We start from the raw sequence: 19583 nt of genomic DNA, 5'->3' as shown, positions 1-19583 counted from the left end.
TTAAACGAGCTCTCAATGCCATTAGAAGTTCCATTCTCTGAAATTCAGAAGTAAAGGCCGATATTTTAAATTACTGAACTTTCCTAATATGACTCTACCTAGGAATGGCAGCAAGGTGGATTTTTCACCAAGCACAGTGGTGGTACTTACTGTGTCTCCCTTGCTTTTTCTCACTGAGGTGGAGCCAGGAATTAAGTGAATTAAAATACCTAAGCTACTGCCAATACAAAGCTGTAGTTCATTATCTGATTGTGGTTATATCTACTTTGTCACCTCCAAACTAAAGCTCCTTATGCGCTGGCTAAGTAAAAGCTGAGATGGACAGGAACAGAGTGCCTTGATGGTCTGACCTTAGATTATTTTCCAAATTCTTAATCTATGAAATCTCAGCCTGCGATATCACAGACCACTCCCTCCCTTCTGTGTTGGTGTCATTCTGCTACCTTCTGTCCTCAAATTTGTCATTTTTATGACTTACATGAAAAAGCTGTTGGGAGATTACAAATTGGTTCAGCAGTCTTTCTTGCTGCTCAGTTTACTTGTTTTGACTAACATGTAGAACTAGAGCAAACTTAAGCTTTCTACAATTTGGGTAATCTCATTCAACCAAAGTACGGTACTCTAAAAAGTGATAAAAGAAATGCTACAGGTGCACTTGAAATTCTAGTAAAAATATGAAGAACTCTTTTAAACATCAGTCTGTACATGTCTGAGTAAGGCAAGGATGACTCAGCATCCTCAGCTCAGTTAAACACAAGTCCCTAACTCTGTAGTCATACTATTCAGCGACCAGTTTGTTACACGTGTGTCCCATAGGATGCCACATTACTCAGTGCTGTGAAAATGCTGAGGCCCTTTAGTTTGTCGGCTGAGATTTTTTTTTAAAGCTTTATTCTAACCCCCTGTCACAGAACTGTATTAAAATGCTATTCTGTATTCCCTAACCGCAATTACTTCTCCAGAGAGGTCTAAACACTTGCTGTCTTCAGTAAAATCTAAGTAACATGGCATGGCTTTTCCCTTCCACACGTGGAAGACCTAAATGAAAGGGGTTTTTTTGGATTATTAGTACAGGACAGGTGCAGCCCCACATGCTACTCCTCAGATTTTGAGTAGTGGCTTGCAATGAAGTATGATCTGTTTCTTTCTGAGGCCTTGGGAAAGAGCTCAGGAGAGTGTATGTATATGGCCACTAGAACTAACAGGTTGAAAACTGAAATGAAGGTTCAAATGAAGAAGCTATTTCCTCACTGAAATGGAGATTACAGTCAATATTGACCTGAAGTATCAGTATCTTCAGCTGCATGGCAGTAATGTTGTTACAGATGCAACAGGCTAAGTCAACAATTTGCATAAAGTTTATTGTTCACATTTCAAACTTCAAGAAACGCTTGTGCACTGGGGAAGGAAAGTTTTAGCACATGTGCTAAAATAAAGGCAGGCCCGATAAGGATTTTGTGGCTTAGTTTGTTGCAGCACAGTTGCCTAATATTAAAAAAATAACTGAGCAGAGGGGGAAGGCCTCATCTTGTAATCCTTGTAAGAGATTTACTCTAGCACAAACCCAAAGTCTGAGCTGACCCGTTACAGATCCCCAAGAACCACTGCAACGCTGGCGCTGTGCAGCACGGCTCTGTTGTGCCCCTGGGCTCGGGCCGGTGGCTGGTGCTGCACGCTGGCCTCCCCGAGAGCCCGAGTGGAGAACTTGTCATTCAAGCAAAAAAGCCTGCTTCCCTACGTGTTTGATTTGGAATTATCTATCAAATAGTAATTAAAACTGTTCTGAGAACAGAAAGATCTTTAACATAAAAAACCCAACCTATTACAGACCTCACATTAGTTAATGATGTTTGCTTTCTCATCTATACAGTGAAGCAGAGAGGGAGTTAACACCAGAAACCTCATGATTTTGGGTTTTGTTAATCAAATGCTTGCACAGCAATAGAAATGTCAATTGCAACATTAAACTGTTTAATTAACCTATTTATTTTGCTAACTGCATTCTAGTACAAGGTTGTCTTTTTTTTTTTTAAAAAAAAAAAAATCACACTCTCCTGTACTAAGTCTTACAATAAGGTTTGGTTTATAAAAGTGTATTTGTCATTATCAAGTTTTCTAAATTAAAGCTGAAGCAAGCACTTCAAATGAAACATAATTTTTTCCAATTACCTTATCTTTCTGTTCGCATTTCTTTCCCTGCTTAATGCTCAAAATCCAACAATTTGAACCTTTTACCTGAACTTCACTGGATAGTTAACTCCTAAGTTTGTATTCTGTCAGGTGAAAGAAGGATTTTTACAGCATGAGCAGAATTCTTCTCAAGTGACTGTAACTCCAGCAAGAAGCGAAAGCATGCTCAGAGATAAGGACAGCTGTTCTAGTCCCAGCTCCACTATACAAAACCAAATAGAAGAAATTGAGAAATTTCTGGATTTGGAGAGACTTCATTCAGCAAGAAAAAGAAAATATGAAGAAGGCCAGTGAAAAATCAGTGGCAGGAGATAAAGAGCAGGTCTTTTAGGCACAGGTAAATCACTTAGGTAACCCAGATTTGTAGAGGTATTCCTTTAGAATATGGTGTATATGAACCATGCTTTCATGTTCCATACAGCATACAGACCTTTTTTTATGTTCAAACATGGACACAATTCCTACTAATAATGCTGGTTCTCTGTTTCTGCGATCAAACCCAAGTTATTATGGGTTTTACCTGAAGTTAAAAAGTTCACAAGTTAATGTTTTAATATCCATTAAATAAATTTAAGCTATTACTTAAAAGTACCCTTCTGCTCTTCAGAAGTTTGGGCTGATATACTTCAATTTGGTTTCTGTCAGACTGCTCACTCGGTTTTCAAGCAAAATCAGCTGTTTGAAACACAATGGTTTCTGCAAACATTTACAACAACTTACAGCAGTTCTAAGTGGCAGAAGATCACGAAAATCTTCTGCTTACCTTTGCTGCCAAATTGTTTAAATGTATCTGTTGTAGTTGATTCTGTATCCATAAGGTCTCTTTCAACACTAAAGCATCAGGTATGATTTACAGAGATAAGGCAGCAGATCCTGCTTCATAAAGCTTCACTTCTTACTGGTTCACATTTTTCCTCCCTTAGGGTGTAACGGAAATTTTCTCTTACTGTACACACTTACTTGCACTATCACTTTTCTGATCTCCCTCCCTTCCTCCCCTCTTGCAAAGGAAGATCCTCATATCGTAAACTTAAAGAACAAAAGAAGCATAACCAGGACTGCCACGGTTGGTTGTTGCTAATTATGTAAGAAAATCAACAGAAGATATTTTCCCATGTAAAGTTTATTGCTTTTTTTTGTGTTTCAATTTAGAATATTTAGCTTTCTTAAACCAATTGCATACATTTTTGGAAACATTCACAAATTGTCAACGTTTTCAATAAATTTCATTTCTAGTGACAAATCTAGGTCAAAAAAAATGTTTCAGGTGTCTGAGAGACTGAGGAGACTGTTTTTCACTTGATTCAAATTTTGTTTCCAGGTGTTTAGAGTGTCATACAATTGCTGCCATTGCTGCTTTCCAAAAGTCCGATGTGTGCTGTGACTAGAGAAGTAAAACAAAATTGGAAGACAATTACTAGATGTCATGCTCACCTAAGAATTCTTTTATAGCATTACTTTACACTCACAAGTGAATAGGAAAATTTTTATTTTCTCTATAGAAAGGGCTGCACTTACTAGTTAGAGAATTCTGCAGCCTTCCCAAATATTTAAAGCAACAACAGTCATTAGTATTCTTGTCACTATTAGGTCATTAAATGAAATGTGCTGGAAAATAGGACTCTTTCATTAAATAAGCTAATCACATTCAGTGTGAGCTTTAATAAAATTATGATAAATAGCAACTATTTAACTACGAGCAACTGATAGGAACAATACCTTGCTTCTAGTTAAAATATTCTACAAATGTAAGTGAAATAATTAGAACACACTAACTTCTGCAAAATGCTATGAAGAATTAAGTCCTACCTGACAACTACTTTCCTCTGTGTCTGATCTATTTTGCAGTACACCATCTTTGTCTTCACAGCTGAAAAAAAGCAATGCTGTTCTGAGCAATATTTTCAACATACCGTAAAGGTATTAAACTGCATGAAAACTGTTCAAAATTAGATCAATACAAGCATAACAACACAGCAGTTCACTTAATATTGTTTTGCCATTGCTTTTAGCAGTCTAGTAGGCAGAAAAGCAAACTGATGTAAGAAGATGAAGGTCATGCATGAATCCTATTGTTTGATGCCAATCCATTAAAGCAATATCCTGTACAGTTTTTATGAACTTCTCTCCCCTACAAACACATCCTGTTTTAATGACAGCAAACAAAACCAGATGACAAATTAAACCTGCAAACAATTTATTAGTTCTGCAAAGAATTACATAAAATACAGTTCCTGTCGCTGAAAAAAAAAAAACAAAACCAACCCAAACCCACAACCCCATTTAAAAGACAACAGTTAGCCTTGTCTTGAAGCATGTAGTTTTGCAGCTACATCTTGTAACAAACACAAAAATTCAAAATGAATATTTTTCTGACTACTTCACATCAGCTTAGAGGACTATAAATGGTATCGCTCGTTAGCACGGCGTGAAGTGCAGTACCACAGTTCTTACCATCAATAACAAATGCTTCTACATCATCAGCTCCAATCTGAAGTTCCTGTTGCATTGTGTCAAAGGATATTTCTTTACTCTCTACAGCCATTCCCATGAAAGTAAGTAGCCTCATTTTGGCCATATTGTGTTCGTGCAACAAGCCTGTGTAAAAGTGTTGATAGTTTATGGATATGAATTATAATTCAGTAATTCATTAATTTGTTTTTCATGGTTTTTTTACTACATATGCTTCCAATAATTAAAAATTTTTTTCACATCAAGAAAATATTCCACCTGTCCTTATCAACATTTTTTTTTGAGTAAAAACATTAATTCCCGCATCTTCCTTGTATTTCACTAAAATAGCTAGTTTAGTTGTGAATCCCTCAAGACTCAGTCGTTGTCAGTAAGAGGCAATAAATACCTACAAAAGTGAAGCACAGTTTTTTTGAAACAGTAAAAACATCACCGTAACAGAATTTTAGGTGGAAAGAGGGTGCAAGTGAATTTTTCAGTTGCATCATCTGGAAGAACAGTGATGCAACAACAAATGGAAAATATATGACTGGTAATGTCAAAACTTTCGTACAGCCTCACCGCTCGTTCTCACGTGGCTGCTTGGAAATAAACCTCTCTCAGTAATCGTTCAGCAACAAAACATTTTTGTGCCAGAAGGACGGGCTTTGGCACCAAATTAACAGTTTATGCCACAGCAAAAAAGCATCATGAGTCACACGTATGCTTACAGCCTCTAGTATGGCAAAAAAGGTCTCTTCAAGAACAGAGGACCAGATATTAAAAATTAGGTTAGATCTTTTACAGGATTGTATGGATGGCAACACGAGGAACCGAGCCAAGGGCTTCCACATTTAAATCAGAGACAGTTTTCCCAAAAAAAGGTCTAGGTCAACAGAGTTAAGACATTCAGATGAACAAAGGCATTTCTTAATCCGAGTTCTGTGAGGCACCAACTAAGATTCGGTGGAAGTTTATTTAAAATGAATGTCAATCATTTTGTTTTGGAATGACATTATAAACGTTCACATTGCTTCAGTAAATATTTAAGTTTGGAATTTATAACATCCACACACTAATAGGAAAGCACATTAGTGCAGGACATCATGTTGTGTTAATTACCTATAATTATGATGCAGGTTCACTATTTGGCACAGATTCAAAAAAATGTGATCACCATAATTCATACGGATGAGGAGCACCAGCAACTATACCTAACTGGGTTTAATGGAACTCTACAAGCATCAAAAAATCAATTAGCACACATTAACCCTAATTAACAAATGCAAATGAGATGCTGATTAAGTTTCCGAAAAAGACTGCTGGTAATACCAGACTAAATGTGGACATGTTAGGGCGATGCAGTTGACACAGATAATGCTACTGCTGGCCTAAGTTGTCAGCATTAATAAACCAACTAATTGTAACAAACTGATGCCACCTGTAGGAGCCCTCACTGCACGGCTCTCGGGCCGAGTTCTAGTTGGTCCTGACCCAAGAACGGGCAGAACTAAAGCTGATGCTGGACTGCCACCGAAATCCTATTACTAATGTCCTTTATTTTGAAGTCAAACGTCTTGGCAAGTTATTATAAGAAAATAATATTTAAAGCATGGTTAAAAATCTGTTTATTTCTGATTCAGATCATAGGTGTTCTGAAGAATTTTTTAATGCCCCATCTAATAATTGTACTGTTTCCTATACCAAACTGCCCTTGTTTTTCAAAGGCCTGGCTGAAACACTCAGACCAAGTTCCCAGCACTCTGGTCTGCACGACCTCAGAATCTCTACTTTGTCCACTGCTCGAAGGCATTCAGAATCTTCTGAGTACACCATAAAGCAGGTGAGAAATCAAGCTAACTGGAAGTAAAGCTGCCTTTCAAAACAGTTACACAGATATTTAAGGATTTTACTAGGATTAGGTGAATCCTAGATGTATTGAAAATGCACACACTGTGCATTCACAGAGGTAAACACAGATATAGGGGGCAAAGCAAAAGAAGTCACGACTATTGTATGTTATACAATTAATACTACATATATGGGTAATTAATCTTCCATAAATTTATTCAAATGTTAGCATAACAGCGTTTTCAGCAAATTATTCTGTGGACAAATAACTAACAGATAAGCCATTTCAATATATAAAAATAATTACAATAGAAACCCCACTTACCCCTAAGAAAGAAAAGCACGAGATGTCTGCACAACTAACGTTTGAATACACACAGCAAAAGATATGCCTACCCTATATACACCTTTACAAACTACCAAAAACTTGCTGCTAATTTTATCCACAGAAAAATCACATTGATATTTCCATTATTTAATACCCAAAGTACCAGCATTTTAAAGCATTGAGGGTAATTATTCTCAGAATTATACTACACCCCATTAAACAAAATAATGCATATGTTAAAAGGCTCCACTTAACTCTGTTTTAGCAAAACTATGCCTTTCCTCAAATGCATTCAGCCAGCGTTGAAGTGTCATTTCAAAATCAAAGTTGTAAAAAAAAAAAAAAAAAAAATCTGGTTTTTATGGAAACATTTATTCATTACCAATATGTCAAAACCTTAATGCAGTAATAAAAAAATCTGCATCATTGAACAACTTCTGCATTGTCACTGACCCCTGTCCTAAAAAGCTGGAATATAAAAAACCGTAATTTTAATGCATGCAATAGCTTATGAACCAGTGCTCCTTTGAAACAGTCAATTACACATCAACGGGGGAGTGTCAAAGTGTTAATTACTACTCCTTTTTTCCACAGTGTGTAAATAAAGAGGGTGCTGACATTAACATTCCATCACATTGCTTCATGTGATGAAACAAATTAACTGGGACAGACTGTGGCTTGCTAGGTCTAATGCATCAGCACACGCAGACACACGTACACACACACACTATTTGCATGTTTTGTCTTGCTGTCCGGGAGAAGTAATGATAAGCTGTTAAGGATAGTAATGATAAAAAAAAAATGTAAGAGATTTATACAAGCTGCTGGCTTACTCAATGAAGTTGTGATCTCCTGTCCAGCTTAGAGGATCAATGCCTTAAAACTCCCCTCCCAAAAGGTTTAAGGGAAAAGAAGTGGTGAAAACCACAATTCTCTTCCAAAGCCATAAACCAGCTTGTCCCAGCAGAACAAATCACAGTTAGATGGTCCGTTTACAGTCTAGTAGGGGTTAGAGTCTACAAATGCTAATCCATTCTTTAAAATTCCAATTAAATTTCTTTGGCTTCACTACATGGGTTCAAACTGAAGCACTTCATGGCTTTCCTGTCTTAAGCCACGTAAATAGTCAGAAATGTAATGAACTGAAAACTTACCAAGGGAGTCAATGAAGTCTTTGTTGCTCTGGTAAAACTTGACATAAGATGCTAGTTTAGCACTTACAAAAATTGTCAAAAGCTGGAAGATGGAAAACAAATATAAGAACAGTTTAAATATTATCTATGTTTACCCCTGCAGATTGAACAGATACAAATACATACAAACCCCTGGTATTGAACAGAAACACAAACCCTTAAAAGCTAAAATTCTGTCTTCTGTCAATAGCTGAGGGCAATCTCTGCTGAGCTTACTTCCTTTTCTCAGGCCTGAGAGGCAGTTTCGCTACACAACTCATGTGAGGGCTGAATTTGTAACTCTGAGTTTCTGAACCTTCTAAAGGGAAACATTTCTTATGTAGTATTTTAACTTTTTAATTCTAAAAGCATTAAAAGAAAAGGTACGTTGCAGCTCAGTATTTCCACCACAGATAACTATTCCAATGAATTGCGAAAGACACTAATAAAACAAGGCGCTCTACAGATATCAAACCATCTTTCTAAAAGCAAAGTTACTTACATCATGAATAAGTTCTCCTTCCAAAAATTTGACTGGTTTTAAGGCAAGAAGATGATCAAAAAGAAAGGTATTTGGATCCTTCAATGCTCGTACAATACATCTAATTGGAAAAGGAAAATGCTTATCTTTACAGCAGTACACATTTTTACGAGTAAGTGCAACTCAATTTGTTGTTCCTTGCTTTCTAGGCAACACCCAAGGGTCTTCAACTATTCTAAAATGTAAGACATGTCACATTCCAATTTTAATCTTCACTTTACAGATGTAAAAAGCAAGGCACGGAAAGCATTAAGTAATTTGCCCAGTATCACAAATGAAGTTTGCCAGGTGGTAAGGCTACGGATCACCCTACTGTTTCCAACTACGCATTTATTTCCAGCCCAGCCTTCATTCCTAGAGGTATTTTTACTGTCCTCCTAAAATTTCATAGAATTAAGTTGTTTAGGAAGATTAATTATACTTGAATACGTGACACAAAACAGAGAAAACCCCAACACCAAACAGTGCAAGGCCTATGATTTATCAGCTGCAGCTCCAGACTATAAACAGACCTGAAGTGTTTCTAGAACTCTAGATGAAAGCTTTTGTTCAGCAGCACATTAGAAGACTTAGTGCTACCCTCACTCTGACGGCCTACACCGCCACGTAGCACGCACCCCGAAGAACCCAAGCTCTGCCCAGAGGCAGCAGCATGACAAACCCAGGGCAGACGTGCTCTTTCAGCTGTGAAGGGCCTCGCATCGCTGCAGGGGACTCAGTGAAGTTCTCATTGACGCACAGACACTTCAATTTTCAAAACGAGTCATCCCGATCTTCCTCCGTGCTCCATATAAACAACTCCCTTGAGAACTATCGGTTGTACACGCCTGGCAGAACTACACGACTTACTAAAAATCTAATTCCTAAGAATCACGATAGGTAGAATGTCAAAATACAAGCTTTTACTCATTTTGACCAGTGGGGAAGATACACTGTTACAAATCAATTTACTCCTGGCTTCTCCAACAAGTAAGTTTATTCCTGCACAGTCTACGTCCTTAGTCCTGGCTCACAGAAAAGAGCGAGAATTTCTGTCCAACAGAAAGCAGTATTTGAAAAGAACACTTGAAGTTAGAGAATCAGTAAGTAAAAAATCTGAAATAAAGGACACCAATTCAAATTTTGACGGCACAGCTGATGTAAACGAAGTCCTCACCCAAGGCTGACGTCTCTCAGCAGGGACTGGAAACACTCCCGTGCACTCGCACAACGGAGTAACCCTGACTCTGCCTAGAACCAACCACCCCGCTGCAGACCACACGGACGAACGCTTGATCGGGTCAGCCACGGAAAGGGAAAGGGGCTAGGGCAGGGCCCTGGCCTGCCGGGCCACTCAGTACTTTACCAGTAAGGCCATCAACAGCTCAGCAACCGAGAAAAAGCTGCTTTTAAGGGAGCAGGAAGTCAGAATTACCTGTGAGCATCAACTCTAGCCTGGGAAGCGTTGTCCTCTGTGTAACTGCCCAGTAGCTCCACCATTACCTTTGCGGCAGTGTCGCTACAGAAGAAAAATAAAGTTACCTCAGGATTGCTGAAAAAATAGTTCAGACAAGACATTCAAATATTTAAATAATTCCATTATGATGTTATGGGTCAAATTAAACTACACTTGAAAAAGATGTAGATGATTCATTTTAATTCTAGTGGAGAGAACAAATTAACTAGATGTATTCTTTCAATTCTTGTTCTACAAAATGTTTATCTTCACCCTTCATTTCATTCTCTTAAATTGATAAATTACCTGCCGGTTATGGAAAAAGCTTTCTGAGCTAGGAACAGCTTTATATGGTTCACTAGAATGCTCCTCTTATGCACATCTGGATTTAATCACCGCAGAATAAGTAGCGCTGCAAAGTTTATTTCAAATGTAAAATGGCATATCTTAAAGAATATTTATGGTCAGGAAAATGACTGTATAAAAGCTGCCTCTTCTTCTTTCAGAGATTCTCTCTTCAAGCGTTCAGTGAGAGCTGCTCATTTTACTGATGAAGTTAAGCAGCCAGCAATTGGATTGGCTTAGGCTGCTGTGAACCAAGCAGCTTCCAACCCGCTTTGACAGACAGCTTTTACAAAACCAACGCATTCTGAGAAAACGGAGTAAACTCACAGCCTTGTCTGCCCAGATTATTTGGTAAACAACAGCTCATCAACGTTACTGCAACCAGCTCCGAGACGTTATTGTGTCATTTTAACAGATTTTGTTTTATTTTCACGTAACAGTTCTTACCACTAGTGAGGCCAGCAACTGCCGACGCTTTCTACAACATTTTCGGAAAAAAAATATACGCAGTGCACACAATGTGTGTATATTCCTATTTCTCATGGACCTCTTGTTAACTATTAAAGCAGAAGGCTGTGACGGTTCTTCCACACAGAGGACAGACTTTGCTGAGGCCATCTTGCCCCTTCCTTTGGAGACGACAGGATGTGGACGTAGATACAACCAGAACACGGTAGCGAGAGCACAACCAAAACTCGGGAGCATGAGCAGGTGTTTTGGAGAAGCCTCCCACGCACATACACAGACTGGCAACCACTTGACGAGGAGGTACTTTCTCAGGGCAGAGGAGGCAGGCTGGATACTCCTCTCCAGAGTACAGTGAGTTCTAGTGTAAAGCTAAGCTCTTCCTTCAAACTAGCTCATTTCCAGATACAAGAAATTTCCCCGTGTGATCTAAGAGACCTACAAAATTTTCCTTAGAAGAAAAAACTGCAAGAACAAAGTTTCAAGTCACTGTAATCACTAAAGTTAAGTTGGCATAAATTGCACAAGGAAGGAACAAACCAACACAACACTCCCAGTACGCGGTGATACAGGCTTAACCCATAGAGCAGCACAGGTCTGCATGGGGTTTATAGCTCAACGACACTACCTTTACATGGGTATTTATTTTAAATCTCACAATACTACCATTTGACAACGTCTCTGTAGGGTGAGGTTTTGTGCTCCTAGAGAATTTACGGGATCTCACAGATGTGCAGTATAAATATTAAGACACCATGGGAACAAGCAATATCACGCATAACCTGGACGCACACTGAGTGAAGACAGCTTGTGCCCAAGACAGGGCAATTTTCTGTAGGTGCCAGCCATTATGCCAGAACTGCATCCAGGGATGTAAACCTGAATGAAGCATTTGTTTTAAGACTCCGGCATTAAAGAGGTCAGCTTATGTTTTGTCGTGGCATCTGATACGGGGGTGTACAGGAACTGATAGCTCTGTATCAGTGAAACAAAATTAATTTAGACAGCTTTATATACGACAGAACCATTTGCATGTCAGTCACCATGATAGACTATGGGTTTTGCACTGGTGAAATCTTATCAATACTAGATGTTCTGGTGAAGACAAAGAACCAGTCTGATACAGGACTGGTACTACAGAGGTGTTCAGAGAGGCTCAGCTCATGTGCTCAAAGCTAACACTGTAAGACTCCTTATTTAATACAAGCTTTCAGTAGTTTTCTTGCACACTTCAGAACTGTTACAGATTTCTGTAACTTTTCCTCGCCTCCCCTTCCTTTCTGAGCAAAAACTGGAAACTATGCATTTAACTGATTTCAACTGTCAAACCTTTTGAGACATCAGAACGCTACAAGACAATTACAAACTTTCTGTGCTAAATTCTTGTGAGCCACAGCATATACAGCAGGCCTTTTCATCTTACTCATTCCATTCAGTGTCACGTCACTACCAAAAATTAGTATGTTTAAAGCAGTAACACAGATCACTATTTTACCAAAGCTCATTGCTAAACGCGTATCTCACCTAAGATGCAAACGTGAACATGTTTTCTAGCAAGACAACTTGCACAAGTACTCTTGGCTCCACTTGCCAGTCTAGATGACAAAAAGGCAGTGAGAATTGAAGAGTAATGTTAGATAAAAGGAAGAAAAAAAAAAAATAGAGTATTCAGAGACTTAGTAACATGCTGGAACCAAGTTCCTCTACATTACATTATATTAAAAGGAATGAAAATCAAATGAAACAATTATTTCGCAGCTGCCTGACGTGCTGAGCTCTTTGCTACAGGTATTAGTAACCAGGCTGGCCAGACCTGTTTGAATGTAAACTTGGGCAGGACTAATCCCACTCCAAATCCCGCCAGGTCGCTGGCAAAGCCCGGCTGTAACTGCACCAGGCTGGCGCCTGGCAGGGCCTCACAGCAGCACTTGGCTCTCTGGCCGTACACGAGCCGTGCTGGCCTGTAAAACTCCATCTTCGTCTGAAAAAGAAACCAGGTTGCGTCACCTTGCAGTTTCATAGCAACCCAGCCAGGAAAACGGTGAAGACTAAAGCAGCTGAGGCACACAACTCTACTGCAGAACCTTTATGGCAAGGGGCATAAGCAGCAGAGCAAGTCACCATCTCTTGCCAAGTTCAGCTGCCAAATGCAGATCTCAAACAAGCCACACCAGCCACCTGTTTTCCAGCCACCACCACCAATTTTTCTTCAGCTGACCATGGGAAAGAAAAGTCCCTCTTCAAAGAGATCAAGGTGATTTTGGTCATCAGAAAGAAGAAACTTCAACCAGAAAGCGACTGGAAATGATTTCATGAAACAAGCTTTCACTTATCACTGCAGGAAAAGGAACACCACACATAACAGCAGCATCATCTGCTTTTCACGAGCTACCAATCTGTTCACCATCTTATCTGTTGGGGAAAAGTCTATGAGCTATGGAAAACTCTTCCTTCTGCCACAGCAAGTGAAGTTAGAACATAAAATGAACGCCAAAAAATTAAACTCAATTGTTTTCAACAATGCATTCTTTTCCCTTGATCATATATCAACACCGTAACTGAGGTATGATTTTTATTACTTATTTTTCAGTTCCCACTTCTCTTCCCATATTGCTAGACAGAGCAACATTCCTGAGTGCTAAAGCTGGAATGCTGCTGTGAGTTTCCCATACTATTGCAAATACTGCCCACTGATCCAGGAGAGTGAACCAGGTCAAAGGTGCTAGGGTCACTCCTTGTTTTCTTTTCTGGAGAGACGTGTAAGCGCTCTGAAAAATTGCTCCATTTAGTGCAAAGCTTGCTGCAACAGATGGTGAGGACACCGAGTGCAGGGGTAATATATTACAGGGTTTGTGATAGTTTTTAATGCCTAACTTAAAAATACCGCCTATTATTAGTAAGCAAAAAACATTTGGTAGCGAGGGTACTGGTAGCACTGGAAACAAAAACTGTAAGTTTAATCCATAGATTTGATAACAAGACTAGCTAAAAATAGTTAGCTATTAAGTATGGAAATTAAGCTAGTTAAAACTTCTCAATCAATCAATGGGATGAGAAGTGTTTAAAAGAGCAGGAGTGTCACAGAGTACAGTGTAATATTTCTGAAACGACGTAAGCACCAAGCCATGTACAAGCCTCTGATTAACATTTCTGAAATCATTTTGACCACGTGAGATCTGTCATACAGTGCAACCAATGCAAAAGCGTTTTAATATCAGGAACAGGAATACGAATTCCCAATAATGTGGCAGCTCACTACTCCACAAGGATTAATCATCCCTAAATTGAGGTTTGTTAAAAATGACCCTGCCATGCCGATGCAACATCTCCAGGCTACAAAGCCACCAGGCCAGAATAAGCTAACTTTCCTGCCAGAAGAAAATCTCTTCTTCCTATGACAGCTCCAGACTTGCCTTTTTTAACCCCTGGCAAGGTCACCTCCCCAGCCCAATCCACCATGCAGTTGCACACATGCCTACACCAGCACAAAGACACACAGGTACTGGAGAGGACAGGACAGGAATGGGGGATACTGGACAGAATTGCTTCCTTCTGCAGCAGTAGAAGGTTACGCAAACGTAGGATACGTGAGTGCAGTTCTGCTACCAGTGCAAGTCAGCGGTGCAGAGGTCCTGATGCTGCCTCACTATGAAAACCAAAAAAACTTAGAAAACTAACTCAGAAAACAGCAGGAAAGGGAAGGGCAGGGGGGCAGCAACACCCACCCCCTCCAAACTACAGCAGGGACAATTTAGATAGGCTGAAACTGTTGTGGAACAACATCCTGACACTCCTTCTGGATACCAGCCCAGCCCTACGGCCCTGGCCAGTGCAGTCAACACCCGGCATCATATCTGTAAGGTAACCCGATGACAGCTCCCAGTTAAGGTGCACGCTAACTTACAGGATTACTTTACAGGCCAGAAGACACTAGTCTGCCAAGCTTGTTAGGGCAAAGGTGCTTCTTACGATCCAGGGTAATAAGTTAAAACAGCCAAGCAGGTATTCTGTGGACATTAATTTCCATGACTAGCGGAAAGCTCTGTCCTAAACGTAATGTTTACATAAAAAGACCAATCCTGTTCACTGTGATTGATAAGCCTCTCAACATCAGTAACTAAGAGATAGCACTACCATGCACTAAAACATCAAAAGTGCAATTAAATAATAAACTTGGCATAATGCTACAATGCTCAAAGACTAATATTTATAGAAAGGAATAGTTTTATTTGGGGAGTCTGTGGTTTGCAGCTAATTCACAACTTCAGTATTCTTGGAAACACTGGTTTAATGTAAGAGTGCTTAAAAACATAAAAAGAGAAAACCCCCAACATACTTCAATTATCAATACAGACTAAAAGTGCTGTGAGAAATACTTTCCCTACAGATCACTTACAATACATCAACTTAAAATACAGTTAGCTAGTATCTGTTACTTGCCTTTCATACCTTTTTTTGCAGTCTACTAGGACATCATACAGCAGTCTCAGAAGAGTATGCTTTTTCTCTGTGCCAAGATTCCAGTCAGAAATCCATTTTCGGACCTAGGTAGAATACAAGTGAAAAAGAAGCAGCAGGGAAGAGACTAAAATAAAAATTGAAAACACTTCTCATTTTCTCTCAAACAGAAAAGGACTGAAAAGATCTTGCACAGAGATTTCTCCTTTGGGTCCTCTGACTCTCACGCTCCCCAAGCAGAACCTGGAAGTCTTCCCATAAGCCAGAAGTCTGTGCTCTCCATGTTACTTCCTAAATAAGGATGAGGGATTCTAATACACTCCTATCCCAAAGCAAGGGCCAAGAACTTGATGCCTCACTCCTGATCACAGCTTCTCACTTTCCTGACTATCACAGGAATCAAACAGACCACATCTAACTACGTCCAACATCAGAAACAGAAAATAAATGACAAGTTGATTTAGATTCTGTAGACAGGCCTTTAAAAGGTAAGAAATCTTGTATTCTGAGTTTCGTATTTCACTGGGCTCTGGCAATTTCTAACAGAGACAGTCTGCATCACCCCTGACTAACATTCAGTGAGACGCAACACGGTTAATAGGCCGTAACTCGAAGCACCACGTTAATTACCTGATCTAGTTCAGTTGGGATGTACTGGATGGCACCGCACGACGAGGCCACTTTAAGAAGGCTGCAGTACACCGTGTATCTCACGGGAGTGTTCTTATCCATGCCATGGAAGAGATTGCTCAGCCTAAACCACAAACAGCTGAGTTAAAGAGGTTTCAAAAACCACTCCTGGAGCGCACACCGATGTTTCTGTTCAGACGCCTGCTAGCACACACCACGCAGCCGGTGGCACCCTATGCCCATGGTGAACTGTAACGGCACACCACGCTGATTTAACGACATCCAAGGTAACCCTCTGCAGAGGAAGGAGTACTGTGCCAGACACCAGTGTCTCACCTCCCTCTGTACGATACTTACAGCTGCAGTCTAAGAGATGGGCGCTCTCCTTCCCGAAATTTTACTAACTTCTCACACAGGCTTTCAATCAGTGCTTCTTGTTTGTCAGGTTCCAGGATAAGAAGCAAAGAGACTACGCTGTTCATCACGCTCTCAACATCTGCACAAAACAGAACAAGCAGCTGTTTAAAACTGCAGGCAGCAACCACCAGGAGCTATTTATGCTGGAGAGTTACCTCTGCTGTGAACGATTACTGCCCACCAGCAAGAACTGTACAAGAGAGAAAACGCCAGGATAACCAACCTGGATATTCATCAGAACGTGCCAGAGATTTGGCTCGAGTGGTCTCTCACCAACACATCTCCACGTAAAGCGAGAATTGCCACTCTAAGGTCAAAACAGTATTTGGTATTTGATATCACACTTGCTCCAAATTCTCTGCTCACACATAAGAGAAGTCAGAGAACTTTCGGGTTTGGTCTTAAAAAAACAGTGGCTTCCTCCTCCACATCCAGAAAACTGTCCCACAGTTCTACAGGGAGAATACCAACACCTAGTGCTCGCATACAGTAAAACGTTTCACCAGGAGCAAAAGGACAGCCAGGGCACAGGGAAAACACCTGCAAGGACAAAGGCTATTCAAAAACCTCCCCAGATCCTGTTTTAAGCACGGTGGTCCAGCCTTTCTAAACAGGACCAGACAGTTTTGTGTTTTCAGTCTGCCCAAGCACCAGTGACACAAAGGGTAAGAACAAAATTCATTACATATGGCAAATATTTATTCCCTGAAATGACACCTGAACATCAAAGAGCAGAGCAATAAGCTTCTCTGGTATTTCACACACAATTGTCTGCTGTAAAAGGCAACATGAAAAATAATCCTAAGTACTTCTTCTCAGCTGAACCATGCATTCTTTCCAACACCACCTATTATTCATGTTAGCAACTGATTTTTTAGACGTAGAAGTTCTAAGCAGAGTTTGTATATTGCTGCAGAGCACAGCAGGCACAGCAAGATCATTTAAGGCTATTATCTGCAGCATCACCTGTGCCATTAAAACACATCAGTGCAGTTTCTAAGGATCTACAGCCCCAACTCAAGAAGAGTTACTGACTACCGAAAATCCTAGCGTTTTCAGACAATAATCAATTCATGTTTAGGCCTTAAAACTTCTACTTATAGATGTCTACTCCTAATTTTTATCGTTACTTTAATTTTTCTTGACCTGCAGCATCACAGCCGTTAATTGACAGTAAGTCTTATTTTTATCGCCCCTTTTTTTTTTTTTTTTACATAGCACTGATGGAAATAAGCACTCCCAGTTTTATGATGCTGCATGCGCTAACACACAAGCCACGCAGCATACCCTACCTTGTGCCACCGGTTACCGTCTGACAGCACTGATGGCTGCATGTTTAGCAAAACCAACAACACTTAAAGATGCAAACCTTTGTCGTCTTCTTTCAGACACACATCACAAACTTCAATTATCTGTGCCAAGTCCACATGAAGTCCACCTTCAGCGTTTTCTTCAGAGATTTCTGCTCCTTTGGATTTCAGGTAAGCTCGAAGTTCTGCAGCCTGGAAAAAAAAAAAAAAAGACCACACACACAAAACAAAACAGTTGTTTTGTGAACACCAAACTCAAAAGGACTTAAATTTCTTACAGATTTTTGTTCTGCAACCACTCCTCTGCCCCCACTGCTCACTCTCACTTCTCCCTACCACCCTGTACCCCACAACACCGCCTCTCTTCCACCTCAACGTCAGGTGCCGCATGTGCTGTGGCGGGTTTGCCGCTCACTGAATCGACCCCACAACCAGCCTGTGAACCTTTCCCAGCGTAAGCGCGTCCCTTGCAGCTGGTCAGAGGACAGCAGGCCTAGGAAGGTTTTGTGACAAAGATGCCTTCTTCTTACGAATTTTTATTACCTTTTACTCCCTTTGAAAACCTGAGGCAAACCAACAAAACCATTCAGTTGCTTCTTCACCAGAAAAGAAAAACCACTTTAGAGAAGGCAGAACTTACAGCCTTCACACAAGTTCGAGACAGTTCCCGGTACAATGCCACGACCTGCCTTACCTCGTTAGGATTCAAACCTACGCTAAGAAGTACCTTCCCCAGCGACAGGCCTACGTGTTACTTCACAAACCACAGTTTCAGCAGCAGAGCCACAACTGCCGGCACAGGGGAACTCTGACCGGGATGCTACTGCGACACCAGCTGTAAGCTACACCGAGTCCAACGTCAAATCACCACCATAAGTACCATAAGACGCTGCTAAATGCTCCAGGGCCCTTGACTGCACTGAAGATGTTTCACACTAACTACTTGATGGGGATTTGCTAGACATTATGGCAAGTGAAAACTGGACTGAAGGCTAGTAGCTGGATACGCGTTTCTTGTGGATTTCCAACCGTACATATACACACCACCGAAAAGACAGTGGGAACAACAAGCCCTGAAATTCAAAGACAAAACGAAGACAAAAGCCACAGCGCTCCCGCCTGCGGCATCGTGAGCTCTGCAAAACCAACACGCCTAATTAACGTCCCAGGCCGTGACTGAAACAGCTTTCCTCTCCTATAAAAAAGCTCTGCTGAGCAGAAAAACACCGCACTGGGGAGACGAGGAACGGGAGAGGAAACAGCAAACACAGGCTGACCGCTCCATTCACGGCTCCTTTACTCCGCCCGTTAAACCTCCCTGGGAAAAGGCCCGGAGCAGCTCACGGAGCGCTGGCCGGGTCGCAACCAGCAAGGCAGCCTGCGGCAGGCCAGACAGGGACGGGCCCGGGCCCCTGGGCCCCCGCCCCGCCAGACCCCCCGGCTCCCCGCGCAGGCCACCGCGGCCCGTCCCAGCCCCGCTTTCGGGATCGACCCCCGAGGGCCGCCGCCCGGCCTCCTCGCTCTGCCGCCGACGCCCGCGCGACCCGCTGCCCACTGCGCCCCGGCCGCTGACCTGATCCTCCTCCGTGATGTCGATAAAAGCCGGGACACTCATGGCGGCGGAGGCTGCCGCGGCCCGACCGAGCACGCCGCCCGCACCGGAAAGGCAGAGCGACTTCCGGTACCGCGCGCCGCCCGCTTCCGCTTCCCCGCCGCTGGGGGCGGGGCAGGCGGCGTCTCGAGCTCCGCCCCGCCCTGCCCGCCCCGCGCCGCTGGGCGGGGCTGTGAGGGGAGGGGAGGGAGGCAGGCGGCGGCGGGAACGGCGCGAGGCGGCGGCGGCCGCTGCCCCTCAGGAGGGCGCGGAGCCTCCGGCGGGGCCCAGCCCGGGCGAGCTCTGCCCCCGCCGGGCCGCTTAGCGGCAGCCCGGACCCGGTTTGTGCCCCGCGGGCTGCCGGGGCGGCAGGGAGCCGTGGTGGCTGCCGCCGGGCAG

The 19583-nt window shown here is 41.7% G+C and overlaps 2 protein-coding genes across 4 annotated transcripts in view; one reads left to right on the top strand and one right to left on the bottom strand.

The window, feature by feature from the left end:
- The window catches only part of CCDC73 (coiled-coil domain containing 73), a 56568-nt gene extending 54084 nt beyond the window's left edge, over positions 1-2484 (top strand). The window contains exon 18 of the mRNA XM_086472320.1: positions 2281-2484. Within this exon, the coding sequence (XP_086328446.1) occupies positions 2281-2484 (204 nt within the window). The remainder of the gene's footprint in view (positions 1-2280) is intronic.
- An 811-nt stretch (positions 2485-3295) lies between these two features.
- EIF3M (eukaryotic translation initiation factor 3 subunit M) lies at positions 3296-19240 on the bottom strand. Of its 3 annotated transcripts, none has more exons than XM_086471951.1 (11): positions 19167-19240; positions 17653-17785; positions 16224-16362; positions 15867-15990; positions 15219-15322; positions 9948-10031; positions 8495-8594; positions 7975-8056; positions 4645-4788; positions 4000-4060; positions 3296-3574 (listed from the first exon to the last, which is right to left on the bottom strand). In XM_086471951.1, the coding sequence occupies exons 1-11, from the start codon at positions 19206-19208 to the stop codon at positions 3454-3456; spliced, it is 1134 nt and encodes a 377-aa protein (XP_086328077.1). In that variant the 5' UTR covers positions 19209-19240; the 3' UTR covers positions 3296-3453. The 3 variants fall into 3 exon arrangements, with proteins under 3 accessions (XP_086328077.1, XP_086328078.1, XP_086328079.1); XM_086471952.1 differs by having other exon boundaries at positions 15228-15322; XM_086471953.1 differs by lacking the exons at positions 15867-15990; positions 16224-16362; positions 17653-17785 and having other exon boundaries at positions 15228-15322.
- Positions 19241-19583: the final 343 nt, after the last annotated feature.

This window comes from Leptosomus discolor, chromosome 12 (assembly GCF_034619465.1).
Source record: "Leptosomus discolor isolate bLepDis1 chromosome 12, bLepDis1.hap2, whole genome shotgun sequence".
NCBI classification, from domain to species: domain Eukaryota; kingdom Metazoa; phylum Chordata; class Aves; order Leptosomiformes; family Leptosomidae; genus Leptosomus; species Leptosomus discolor.
Note: the sequence above shows the minus strand (reverse complement) of the source record. Positions and strands in the feature narration are given on the sequence as shown.